General features: G+C 34.6%; 1 protein-coding gene across 10 annotated transcripts; it reads right to left on the bottom strand.

Annotated features, from left to right (window-relative positions):
• Positions 1-943: 943 nt before the first annotated feature.
• LOC148764156 (uncharacterized) lies at positions 944-9308 on the bottom strand. 10 transcript variants are annotated; one of them, XR_016024562.1, is made up of 6 exons: positions 8815-9308; positions 4129-4169; positions 3991-4028; positions 3771-3856; positions 1931-2119; positions 944-1250 (listed from the first exon to the last, which is right to left on the bottom strand). XR_016024562.1 is itself a non-coding variant. In XM_088803408.1 (5 exons), the coding sequence occupies exons 1-5, from the start codon at positions 9154-9156 to the stop codon at positions 1239-1241; spliced, it is 519 nt and encodes a 172-aa protein (XP_088659534.1). In that variant the 5' UTR covers positions 9157-9308; the 3' UTR covers positions 944-1238. The 10 variants fall into 10 exon arrangements, 1 of the variants encoding a protein (XP_088659534.1); XR_016024564.1 differs by lacking the exon at positions 8815-9308 and adding an exon at positions 6485-8362; XM_088803408.1 differs by lacking the exon at positions 1931-2119.
• Between the last annotated feature and the right edge of the window lie 4144 nt (positions 9309-13452).

The raw sequence follows: 13452 nt of genomic DNA, 5'->3' as shown, positions 1-13452 counted from the left end.
GCATTCCTGAGGTCAACAAAATATTCTAGCAAACATATCCAACATTAGGGTATATCAAATCACCTCAAAAGGGTATTCCCCAAATCATCACAAATCACATTCACGTCATTTTGTCTTCATAAGTAGTGCATATCAAGTTAGGCTTACCACAAAATCCATTACAAAACTAATATCCATAGGCACACCATAATTGCCAAAGATTAATATCAATTTCAAACTCATTTCTACTTACTTCGAAGTTATGTCATCATATACTAATCATATTCATTTACTTCTCAATAATTAGAAGATCATATTTTTATAACATATTACTCATCATTCAAATCATAATCATTGAGTGGTCCTCATTGGACTTAATCAAATCACATAAGATGGCCAACTGACTGAGTCAGATCATGCACGACACCGAAGTGATCGACGGAGAGTTCAAATCACACTTAGGGCTGAGGCCACTAGCGAAGAATCAAATCACGCATAGTTCCTAAGAAATTGGTGGAGAATCAGATCATGCTCAGAGTTGAAACATGAGGCGAAGAACACATCATGCTTAGTGCCTAAGTAACTAGTAGAGAATCAAATCACACTTTTAGCTAAAGCGTCCGACGGATAACAAATCACAAAGATAGGACTCCACTGAACTTCAAATCAAATCAACATCCAGAATCTCTCATCGTTGGATAGAATACAAATCCACAACTAAGAACATCATGCCTTTGATACCACATATATACCATTTCACATCAAAGATTATACTTAATAAGCTTCAATCACTAACTAGCTCAATATCATTTCTAAGTGCGCTTTATCCTCTGTCACAGCCCAAATCCTGAGCCATGACCAAAGGATGGGCCCAATGGGCACAGCCCATTAAGCCCAAGCAAGTCTCTTTATGTGATCCTGTTCATTATTCTATCAATCACACATCATCATTCCTAAAGCCACATTTCGTAATTCTCAGCTATAAGTATTTCAGTAATATACTATGGTAACCAAATACTTACATTGTTATCATCCCAAAATAATGTCATCCATTGCCAACTCATAGTGGCATCATCGATCCAAAATATATATATATATTGTTTATAACATAAATCTTAGCAATTTACATCAAGTGTACATGTACACATGCAAAAGACCCTTGACTACCAGCAGAGTGACTTTGGGTACGGAACTGCTATTGAATGTCATGGTACCTACCAAAAGGCGAGTATAAGTGGACACCTCAGTCTAGGTCTCAACTACCTCCGAATCTGAAAAACATGAAGTTGAAAAGAGTGAGTATAAACCTAGTGAGTGAACATAGGAAGAGAATAAGCAAACGATATGGAAAGTTTTAGAAAACACGATGCACTTATGTTAAAAACAATGCAATTTAGCTTAATTTCTTATTAAAACCCCTCATTCAGCCCTTGATTATTTAATACCTTAGTGTTGAAGGATCCATGATCAACAATGAAGTTAAAAAGTGAGAACTATAGTAGATTTCCAAACAACACAGAGAGTTTCTCACTACGGCGAGAATCAAATTTGGCTTAGGCGAGAATAGTGACTCCCCAAGGTAGAAAGTTTCTCGCTACGGCAAAATCAATTTTGCTGCAGCAAGAACAGTAACTCCTAAGGCAGAAAGTTTCTCACCACGGCGAAAATCAATTTGGCTGCGGCGAGAACAGTAACTCCAAAGGTAGAAAGTTTCTCGCCACGACAAAAATCAATTTGGCTGTGGCAAAAATGAAGTTCTTTGTAATGCCCTTATTTATATTCGATTTATATATATTGGCTAACCCCTAAAGCAGTTTATATATCATAAACAAATCTGATGCTATGTGTAAACATGTATACAAAAATTTATACGAGTTTATATATCTACTTTATATATTTATATATGTATCCATATGTAACTTCAAACATACATCAAGGACATTCGACTCACCCCCAAAATAGTCGACATGGTTCAGCGCATACAACTACCAACGTCACCCTAGCTCATGTGCACTCCCACACCACACATAGCTAATACTGTCATGTGCACTCTCACACCGCACATGGCAATTCATCATCATCACCGTCATGTACACTCTCACACCGCACACGCACGATTGTAGTTATCATACAATATCACCTTTCAAGGCATAACATACATATCAACATAATATAAAAAACACATGAATTCATCACATTTCACAACGTAAGGACGTTTCATCAAAGGCTTGTTCCCATGCATATTTTAAAGAAAAGACAAATAAAATTTTTCAAGTGATTCATTCAAATGCATATGCATTCATCCCAAAACATTTTAAATGCAAATTCACTCACTTTTCTTTGTTAATTCTTTAATTGAGTCCAACTTCCATTAGTGCTCTAAGTGGAGATGTGGGGTCTCGTTGGAACCTATCACATATAATAGCATCACAACCAACTCAATTTACATAAATATTATTCCAAAAGTTGTTTCCTAAATCAAACTTTACTAGTAATTCCTAACTAGTTTCCAATTACCATTTGACTAGTCATTAGTTTGCACTACTTTAGTCACACTAGAAATAAATAAATAACCTTCAATAATAAAATAACCCACAATTCTAATTATTGGCCATTCATCAACAACTTAAAAATCAAACCTAACTCATTACTCACCTTGGTGAACTTGTAGTTGAATCATTTAGTAAAGATTAAAGAGGGAAATTCTTTTAAAGCTTTTCTCAAGCTAATTTGAATAGTCTATCTCTCTAAAATGTTCAACTAGTGAGAGAAAGTGCAAAGGAAAGACTTTTGAGGATCTTTAAGGTGAAAAAGTGAAAGAGCACAAAGAATCCTATGAAAAAGTGTACAAAAGCATGAGAATTGGAGTTAATTTGAGAAAGTTATGGAGGTTTCAAGGGTGGCCTCCAGGGAAGATGGAAAGTTTGGAATTGAGAAAATGGATGGGAAGAAGAAGAAGAAGAAGCTGCTGGAAGTGAGGAGAAAGTTGCTGAAAAATTAAATATTTATTCCTAGGGTTGACTAAAGTTTCACCTATTTATAAAAATACCATTGCATAGTTGACTTTGCCTTCTACTTTCCTTTGGCTTAAACTTTTTACTCTTTTAACACTAAGAAAAGGTCCATAATAGATTAGAAGTACTCGAGTTCATGAAAACTTAAAAATTTAGACTCGAGACCCAAAATGACCATTTTGCCCCTATTATGGAAATTATCATTATTTCTATTTTCTTCGTTTATTTCATTATTATATACATCATTCATTTATTCCTTAGGCCTACTTAGACCTTAATAATATTAGAAAAACCCACTTCTAGGAGCTCACTAAGAAAATGATAGAACTACCCTCAATCCACGTCATCGTGTCTACCTCCACTACACGTCTAAGAAGGTTGAAGTTTCACATCCTCAAGGCATCAAACACTTACAATCCTCCAAGAAGTTATTTGTTTAGAGTAACTACTCCTAGACATTCATCATCATAATCTCACATCACCAGATTCACTAAACCTCCTAGTCTAGGCTCAAACAGGTGGCACTAGGTGGCTTACCTTAAGGCACATACACAGATTCACTTATAACCATTTAACTAGCCTAGTCATATTCATCTAGGCAGTGTATATAAATAAATATATATATATATATATATATATATATATATATATATCTCATTTAGGTACCATGGCAAGGCATTTAACAATGCATCATGCATCATATGTATTTATTCAAATAATAAACCCCATCATGCATCATATGTATTTATTCAAATAATAAACCCCACTCATACTGACAGGCGAAGACTTCTCCACAGCCAATCGAGCTTTCTTTCCTCCAATGGCTTTCCAACTCACCATCATGCCAATAGCTTTATTGCTCCCTTGAACAAATCAAAATAATAATTATTTCTTAGTTTTCAAAAGTTTCCAACATTTCAAATTAGGTTTAGTTCTACCACTCTTAGATACAAAACCTAGGTTTCAAATTCTTAATTCAAAAGGCTTAAATCCTTACCTTTAATACTAGGTTGTTCAATCTCAACTCCAAATTCCCTGCAAACTCAAGAAAAAGTTACCCCAAAGCTAGAGTAAATAGATTTCAAACTTACAAACCGATTAAATCGAAAATCAATTGGTAAAAAGGTAATCTTACCTTAATAATGGTTTTCCAAGCTCGAATCTACTCCGGACGAGCTTCAAATTCCATTTAGGGGTTAGTGTTTTCGTAGGGCAAATAATGGGGAAGGTTTTTCTTTTATTTTTAAACTGGTAAACTACCCTAGGTCCTTTTTAATTTTGCAAATGCCTAGGGATGTACGGATATATTTTCACGAATTTCCTTTAAATTTGTCTATACATGAGGCAATGTCTTGATAAAATTCAAGCTGAATACTCTTTGCCTTAAATGATCGATTGGAAAATCTATCAATACAAATTTCACAGAATGTCCTCCTTGTTCAAATCTATTGATACATTCTAGATGTATCAATAGAAAATTCACAAAATACCTCTTATTGTTCTTCCTGTCAAGAATGTATTGATATTTTTTTTTTTTTTGAAAAGTGAATTTATTGGCACTAAGCTACTATGCCATATAAAATCTCCAGCCTTATTGCTAAAGACTTCTACTAACATAAGGATTTTAGCTTGTGCAAAAAAGAGTAAATGTACACTTACAAAGGCAGACTACTTCCCCCAAATCAAAAAGTGTTATCGTCCCTAATCTGAGCTAAAAACAATAAGTAGCTTTCAACCCTTTCCCAGTGACTTGCTCTGAACGTTAAGCACGCCTCTCAATCCCAAATTCCAATAAGGCTTGGCTGTCGCAAGAACAAATAGCCCCAAGCGAAGCACTAAGCACACCTCTCTTCCCAAATCACTCCCAGACCACATGTTGAAAGATGGAACCTAAAGAAAACCTATCGAAATCCTTAAGCAAAAATGGAACCTCAAGAAAGCCAATCGAAATCCAAAAGCAAAAATAAAATCCTGCAGAGGAGCCACTAGACATTGGAGACAGGACCAAACTCTTATTAGGTGTGACGACCTATCATCCTGGCAGACTAGCAATTCGAGACGCCTCCATGAAAGTTCAACATGGAATCATCACCACCTAAAAACAGGAAACTCTTCCAGCAAAAGAAAGCATCATAGACCAACCTTTGAACCAACACCGCATGCCAACCCAAGGGTTAACCCGCGCTTTGCAATACACGACCTTTCCTGGTCAGGTCAACAATTCCATTCTGTACAACTGACACCCTGTCTCCCCCTCCCCACTTCGTCATCACATCCCCAAAGAATGGTTCCTAACATTGAGAACCATGTCCCTTATTCCCTTCACTCTCTGCCCCTTCCTTCATTGGTAACATACAATTTCCTTCTTTCAGCCATGGAAAAGGTAACCAAGCGGGTCTTCAGGGAAGCATCCGCTAAGTAAAGGCCAAAAATATGTTTTGAGTAAAACACTAACAAAATACTAAACAAAAAGAGATATTGGAAGAGTACCATCTCTCTTAAAAAAGGATTCAAGGATCTTTTTCTTTCATTTCCATTTTTTTTAATTTTTGTACTTTCTTTTCTTTTCTTTTCTTTCTTCTTTATTCTTTTCTCTTTTTTCCTTTCTTCTTTTTCCTTTATCTTCTTTATTCGTTTTTCTTCTTTTTTATACTTTTATTTTTATTTTTATTATTTTTTCCCAATAAAAGCTTTCTTGGAAAATAGCATCAGAGTGGCAAGGACCAAAAGAATGCTAATGAAAACAGTCCAAACCTAGCAGAAACCACCCCACCTTGAAAACATTAAGAGTCAAGGAGACTCTCTTAAGCAAAATCAGCAACTACAAACAATCACTTGCCTTAAGGTCCAAACAAAAAGAATAAGGTGAATGAAGAAACAAATACATACAATCAACCTCCCTCAAAACAAAAGAGAGAAGCACAAGAAAACAAAGACCAAGTCAAGAATTAAAAATACAAAGGAAAAGCACTCGACTCACCACTTTTACTTTAACGCCTGAAATAAACTAAAGCAAAAAAGAAAGAGAAACTAGAAGAAAGCAAGGGAAGGTTCAAGGCGCAAATCAAGTTACCTTGTTCCTTTCCTACCAAACCCTTAAATGGAAAAGCAAAATGCACTAAAGAAAGTAGATGACAGAGAACAAAACTCCACTCAATCATAAGAATATCACCCTACCCTCGCTTAGCTCCTTTGAAACTCCACTGCACGAGTAATTACCCAAAAAAGATATTGCACCCACAACCACCATGAATGAAAATCAAATTTCTCCCACTTTTTTATTTCTTGTTTTTTTTCCATTTTTGTATTTCTTCTCTTTTTTCTGATTTTCCTTTATTTTCTTTTTTCCTGTGAGATCATCATCCCCTTTTCTCCACTACAAATGGAACAGAGTCAACCCCAAAAAAGCTTTAAGAAGAAAAACAGCTCCAACTACAACATAGAAGACAATTCCATAAAGATAAAAACTGAAATGACTAGAAAAGTTTTACCTTCGCTTGACTTGGCGTGGTCACACAAATTCAACCATGCTCAATCGTGGCTCACAATCCCTTACGCTACCTCCTTCTAATCCAAGACTCTTAGAACATCTTCAGTCCTACGTAACCCTGACTTGGCAAGTTCATCCACCATCTCATTGATCTCTCTTGGAATCTTAGTGACTTTCCACCTCTCAACTAACCCTTTCCATCTTTCTAGGCCCATGATATGATTTCTTAACTTCCAAGGTGCTTTTTCCGGGTCAAGGATCCATTGGACAGCATTGCTAAAATCACTTTCCACCTCTAAGCCATAAGTACCGACCTAGCTAGAGCTAAAACAAATCCTAAAGACTTCCTTAATAGCAAGAACTTCTGCCATGTTGGCATCTTTAGCCATTATCGCTTTCGAGAACCTTATTCTGTTTGCACCATCCGTATCCGTCAAAACCCCCCAAGGTCCCATTAGTAAATATATCAATACATTTTCTCAAGAATGAACATTTTCAACATTCCAAACTTCAAAATCCAAGTTTTAAACTCCCAAATCATTTCTTGTTTAAGTCACACTTCAAAATGACTATTAGAATTCATAATGCTTATACATATACTCAAATGTAAGATTAAATCTTAATCTAGACATCAAACTTGAAGATTCATCAATAATTTTTTCAAGAATTTGGCTAAATGTCATACGTAAGTGTCTAAGTGCCAAACATATACACAAATCCATTAAGGGCCTTCAATTATGCCAATATTCATAGTCATCCACCTATGAGCATAATCATATTCATCAAGGTTCAAATTAGCTCATCAATTAACTTAGTTATTTCTACATATCATCAAAAGTCCTCAAATACATTATAAATTCAAAGTCATCCTCTATATACACACAAGCCTTTCTTAAGTCTTCAAGCACATAAAGCAAAAACATAATTTAACTCCTCATATGGTTAATGTCACATATGGCTAATATCAAGGCTAGGGGTGTTACACCTAAAGACCTATGGATCGATTCCTACAGCTTAGTTTTGAAAATTACTTTGTTTTAAACCATTTACATACCAAAACACTTTCACACTTTTAAATTCAAGTACTTAGGGATTTTCATATTTATCAAAACTCATTTCAAAAATTTATTTAAACAATTTTGATCATTTAATTTTATCATTTCGAACTAGCATAAATTATAACGTTAAGAGAGCATTTGTCTTTGGATCATTTGTATATCCATAGACGAGAAGTACTTCATGACTTCTAGACCTCAAAGAGAATTTGGGGTCATTTGTATATCCACATTCCATCGAGGTACCGCATAATATATAGAATTTAGAGAAAGTTGAGATGGATTGTGAAATTTGTCTTGTGGTTGAAAATATTGCGTGATCAACAGTTGGCGTAGCATAAGTGAAAGTGGGTTATATAAGCTCCACGTACATCTAACCTACAAGGAAAAAAATAGACCAAAAGAAATACTACCAAGGAAAAATGATACCTGAGTCTAAATAGAACCGAGACTGTTTATTGTAGGGGTTTTGGAGGAAAAATTATTGAATCAGTTAGTAATCCCGATAACAGAGAGTTGTGGCATGAGATAATTTGGTGATAAATTTGGTTGGTAGATTTTGGAGAGCGTTTGTAAATTTCACCGATTACTTGACCGGATGATTTTAAGAATTTAAGTGGTTGATTGGTTATAACATAATTTGGATAATCCTTCGAAGCTTGGAGTATCCTCTTGTATTCTGAAAGGATTAAAGTCAAGTTGGGAATGTAATTACATTCACTTTGTCTTTGTTTCTGACTTACTAAGACGAAAACTTCCGTTGCATTCTCCAAAATCTTATCTTCTCTGCCCCAAAATTTGTGTCCAAGATTTGTATTGTCAGTTGGGTCCCTTTCCCCCTTCACTTCTGACTTTAAGAGACATTTGCCATACATAAATTCTCTGATGAAATACTCTTTAATATTCAATTTAAAAGTGAGCTATGCTTGAAACCACTTCCCCTATGCCCCTCTTGCATAGAAATGGCTAAAATTACCATTGTTTGATGTATAATGGATTACACACCCTTTTATATCTTTTACCTACTTGAGGACCCTTCTTCATCTTCTGATTCCAAATTTCCAATATTTCCATTGTTTATGTGACTTGATAATAGCTTCCACAACGCTTGAAAACTCCAGCACTGCTATTATTTAAAAATCACAACGACATCGAAGACCATGGCAAGGACAATGAATCTCGTAAAACAAAAAAGTTTTCGGAAAGGGAGAGCCAAATAATGATAAGAACTATAGAGGAAAATCATAATCACAAATATAAAAGGATGAAAACCAACCTGAATCAAAGTGGGGAAGTTAGCAGAAACCCAAGACAGGACAAGTAGGGAAGGGGAGCAACGGTTAGAAACCAAGGGTATGGGAGGTGTTGGGAAGAATTGCCCCTTTGATTTAGCAAAGGTCATAATACTGCCCAATACTCCCATACCTACGACTCCCAACACCACTCTCTGCCTTTCCCTCTCACTCCTTTCACTTTTCCACTCAAAAATATTTAAAGAATTTTTCATATGTGAGAGAAACAAGGGATAGAGAGAGGCAGAGGAAATGTTTGGAATGGGCGGAGCCGGCAAAGAAAAGGAATTGATGATTACAAAAGAGTGTTTTGCCGATCCACCCATGTCCAAAAACTTCCCAGATCAGTCTCTACCCCTCTCTCTCACGTATCAGATGACTGACTGTTGATGGACGGGTGACCGAAGTGGTAAATATAAAGGGAGAAAACGAGTGAGGATTAGGATAAGGAAACCGCGTTGTGTTGACGTCACGTGGAAAAAGCAGAGGAAGGTGAGAAGAAGGTGCAGGTGTGGGAAGTGATAAAGCTTCTGAGATAGGACAATTCACCGACTAAGGACTGCATTTATTGGTTTTCGTACCAATGGGCAGAGATTAATATTTAGGTACGCGTCTCCATTTAAAAAGTTAAGCTTGGTTTTATTTTTTTAGTAATTATTGCATAAATTTAAGGGGAAGTTTGGTAAAAGCAGCTTTTCACGTGGCCCCATATCTTACTTTGATTTCATGTTTTTTTTCTTCTCTTTAAGTGCTGCGTGTCTCACAGGCTTACAAACTTAAATTACTCACATCTTACGGTCTTGGACTAATCACTTCACTAATGTGTGCTTAAATTAATGTTTGAACCCCTCACACAAGAGAATCACTTGAGCAAAGTGTGTATTCCCGCATTGAGAGGGACTCAATGTATTGCTTGCAAACACACTGTTGCACAAATTAGAGGAGACACAATGTTGTCCAGAATTGCTAAACATGCTAGACATTATCGAAAAAGTCCATAAAGTAGGCTACTAGTTTCGTGCTTCTGGTATCCTCTTCCAATGCCAAAATGCTGATAAAGAAGAAGAAAACAAAAAGGCAAAAGGGCAAGTTGTCAATGTTAGAAGCCCATTGGTGGCGTGAAGAAGGAAAAGGACATGCCACCATTATGGTAAGGGCGATCATTGGAGATGAAATTGCAAAGTTTATTTGGTTAGCCTAAGGAGAAGAAGTTTATTAAACCTTCCATCACAGGCAATTTTCTGATCGAGCTAAACTTATCTACTACTACTACTACTATTAGAAAATTAGAATAAGAAATGAAAGGTTTGAGATGTACTGTAACACATTTTTTTTAAAGAGTTGTTTATTATAAAGATTTGCAAACAATGACTCTTCAAGATACAACAAACTTATTTAAAATGCTTTTTGAATGAATTTTGGTTTGTAAGTACGTTTTTTTCATAGACAGTGAGAGGTTATGTCTATTATCTTTTAAAAAGATGCTTCTTGTTAACTTTCAACAAATGTGTCTATATTGTTTTCACATATATGTCTATTGTATTTCAACATACGTACCTACAACTTTCAATAGTTATGTTTGTTGTAAATACTTATTTTATTTTAAAAGTTATATTTATTCTTAAATAATTACGCCTAAATAATTATCTTCCAGTAAATATTACAAACTATTCAACAATCCCCCACTAGTTTGTAATATTAATAATACTATGCATAATAGAAAGTATCTTGAAGATTTAAACTTTCTATTAGTGTAGAAATTTTAAAGTTAAGACAAAGTTATTGGTATCACAAGGATTGAACCTAACTCCTTATGTCATAATCGAAAATATCACACACATAGTATTATTTAATCGTTTTAAGATTCTACCAACTGCTTCAACACTTATATGGCATTGTGCTAATTCTGGTTTCATGAATATTTACAAGAATAAACCCTTTTAATTCTTGTTTGAAGCAGCACCACTCCAATATTCAAGCATTTGATATTTTCATTAAAAGCCTTTTGCTCATCCTCTCCTCGTAACAGTCACACTGAATATTTTAGAATGAGGTTATTTGAATATTCTAGAATGAGGCTATTTAATATAAAAAATTTAATGCATAATGATAGCATATAGTAACTTGTTATTAACTGTTGAACTTTTATTGTTAATTTTACTAACTCAAAGTTAAGTTCCCATTACTAGTGCTTTTGAGTCAAGGGTTTTAGCCCCATTCCACTAGAAATTGACTTCACAGCCTCTCTTGGCAAAGCTTTGGTAAGTGGATCAGCCAAATTCTTGCAAAATTTAACATAAACTATCGTTACAATGTCATTTGAGATCAATTTTCTTATGTAGACATGTCGCAGACTTATGTGTCTAGACTTTTCATTATAAATTTTATTATAAGCTACACACATTGTAACCTTACTGTCATAATATATGGAAATGGCTAGCATTGGTTGTGGCCACAACTTTATATCCAATAACAAATTTCTCAGCCATTCTACTTCTTTTCTAGCAGTTGTTATGTCATGACCCAGTACTCCCCTCGAGTCCGTGACAACCGTCGCGACGTCCCGATCGACACTTCTTATCCCGAATGTCAACCGAAACCCCGTAAGACTTTAATATCAGCTTCAACATTTCCCCTATGAGTAATTGTTGCCAAATACCACGTTCTAAAAGATTTTAAACTGTTTCCAACTTAAAACAAATAAAATAATAATTTTCATCTCACAAGGGTATTTTGGTCATTTTCTTAAAAATTTTGAAACAGGCTAAAATGTAATTTATAAGTACAAAACACATAATTTATAATCAAATGTGTTTAAAAGTCTAAAATCTTTATTTAAAACGAAATTATGGTTATTTGAATATAATGAGAAAATAAAGGAAATATTAAGTAAAATATTCTATTTTCTTATGAAATAATATTTTTAGAGTTACACGTAAATAATTTTTGTAGCTTAAAAGATAAATAAATTTATACATACTATAATACAGTAAGCCAAAATATTTAATTAAATTTACAATAACAAGAGGACTCTCGAATAAACAAAAGTAAAGAGGACTGTGAACCTACAGTTTGGAAAATGCAGATCCAACGGTAGTCCTCGATGAGATCAGCTATCTACAGTCTATACTGAACCTAAAATGGGTGGAAAGGAGGGTGGTGAGATTATAAAATCTCAATAAGTAAACAGACATCATCATAAACATCTAGAGTTGAGTACATGGAGACAATAAAGTAAATCATCGTAAACTAGGTTACAGCATTAGAACACATTTCGTTCAAAATACGTAAAGAGGCTTATGAATCTCATAAAAACTAGGCTTATGCCATAAATCCATTCTCGGGGATACCTTGGCCGAGGCATCCTACCGAGACCGCCAAGGTTGTTAAAAATTCACATTTTCACGTAAAACACATTTTTCGTTGGACATCACAGCCGTTCCTTGGCGTTGGCTGAGTTCTCCCTCACGTGATGGTTTAGCGTGAAGTGAACCCTAAACCTTACCCTAGGAGATACCCTACTCGCCTTTCCGTTCGAGGTAAGAATATAATGGGGTTTACCGTGCCCCTCTAAAAGGCTAGTCTACAGAAACCCCCTACTGCAGTGATTAATTAATATCTAATCCACCATACAACAAAACTTAATAACATGATATGGTAATTTTTGTAATTCGCAGTCTTTCAAGGCAACCAAACAATTCGTATTTCAATACAATTGCCAACTAGCCAATCATGCTCGATTTATCATAAGCCAATCAATATAAACAATTGAATTACAACAATTAACAGTCTCCGTGTACTCTATTTTTCAAAATCACTATTAATTTCAAAATAATTTATAAATTAATTTCATTGAAACACATTTATTCATAAAACATGAAAATTTACCTTTTTAAATCCTTTTTTTCATAGAATTCATGAAATCATCTAAAAACCACCCTAGATAATTAAAATGACAGTAAGTTTACTCGCAATGTTTAGAGTGCAGATTCTCAAAATACTCAAACTATTGGTCCTCGGGTGTAATTCCTTTGCCTTTATCGAAGGACTTACCACCTTGACATAGTACAAAATGGAGAAATTCAACACATTGGTACTAAATTGAAATTAAACTAATTTAGACTACTAATGCATGATATGGAATGCAAAAATGCACTGGTAACTATCTAAACCCGATATTGGCCTAATTCATCTTATCACCCGATTAAATTACTAACGTATCCAATTTAATCCCAAATTACTCCAAATTGTTTCGATTCTTTTCCAATATCTTAATTCACCAAACTTAAATCAAATAACCTAAAATTTGGCAAAACTATATTCACTTTTCTTCTTAAAAATTTCGACCAATAATGGTGCATTAACACCGTGATTTTTCCTACTACTTTTCCACACCATAATTCATCATTTTCTAACCAATTCTCCTAGAATAAAAATCAAATTCATCCTCACTCAACACATGGTAAATTCGGCCATTGATGGTTGTTAGAGAAAATAAATTCTTTTCTTGTTGTTTTGTTTCTAAATATGCTAAACTAACTAAAAACACTAACATAACTTAAAATCAAATCAATCCAACAACTTTCTCTCTCCATACCCATTTTGATCAGCCATCAATTTAT

The sequence above is a fragment of the Theobroma cacao genome, chromosome 2 (assembly GCF_053813885.1).
Source record: "Theobroma cacao isolate CCN51 chromosome 2, ASM5381388v1, whole genome shotgun sequence".
NCBI classification, from domain to species: Eukaryota; Viridiplantae; Streptophyta; class Magnoliopsida; order Malvales; family Malvaceae; genus Theobroma; species Theobroma cacao.
The sequence above is the reverse complement of the archived record's forward strand: the minus strand, read 5'-3'. Positions and strand labels throughout refer to the sequence as shown.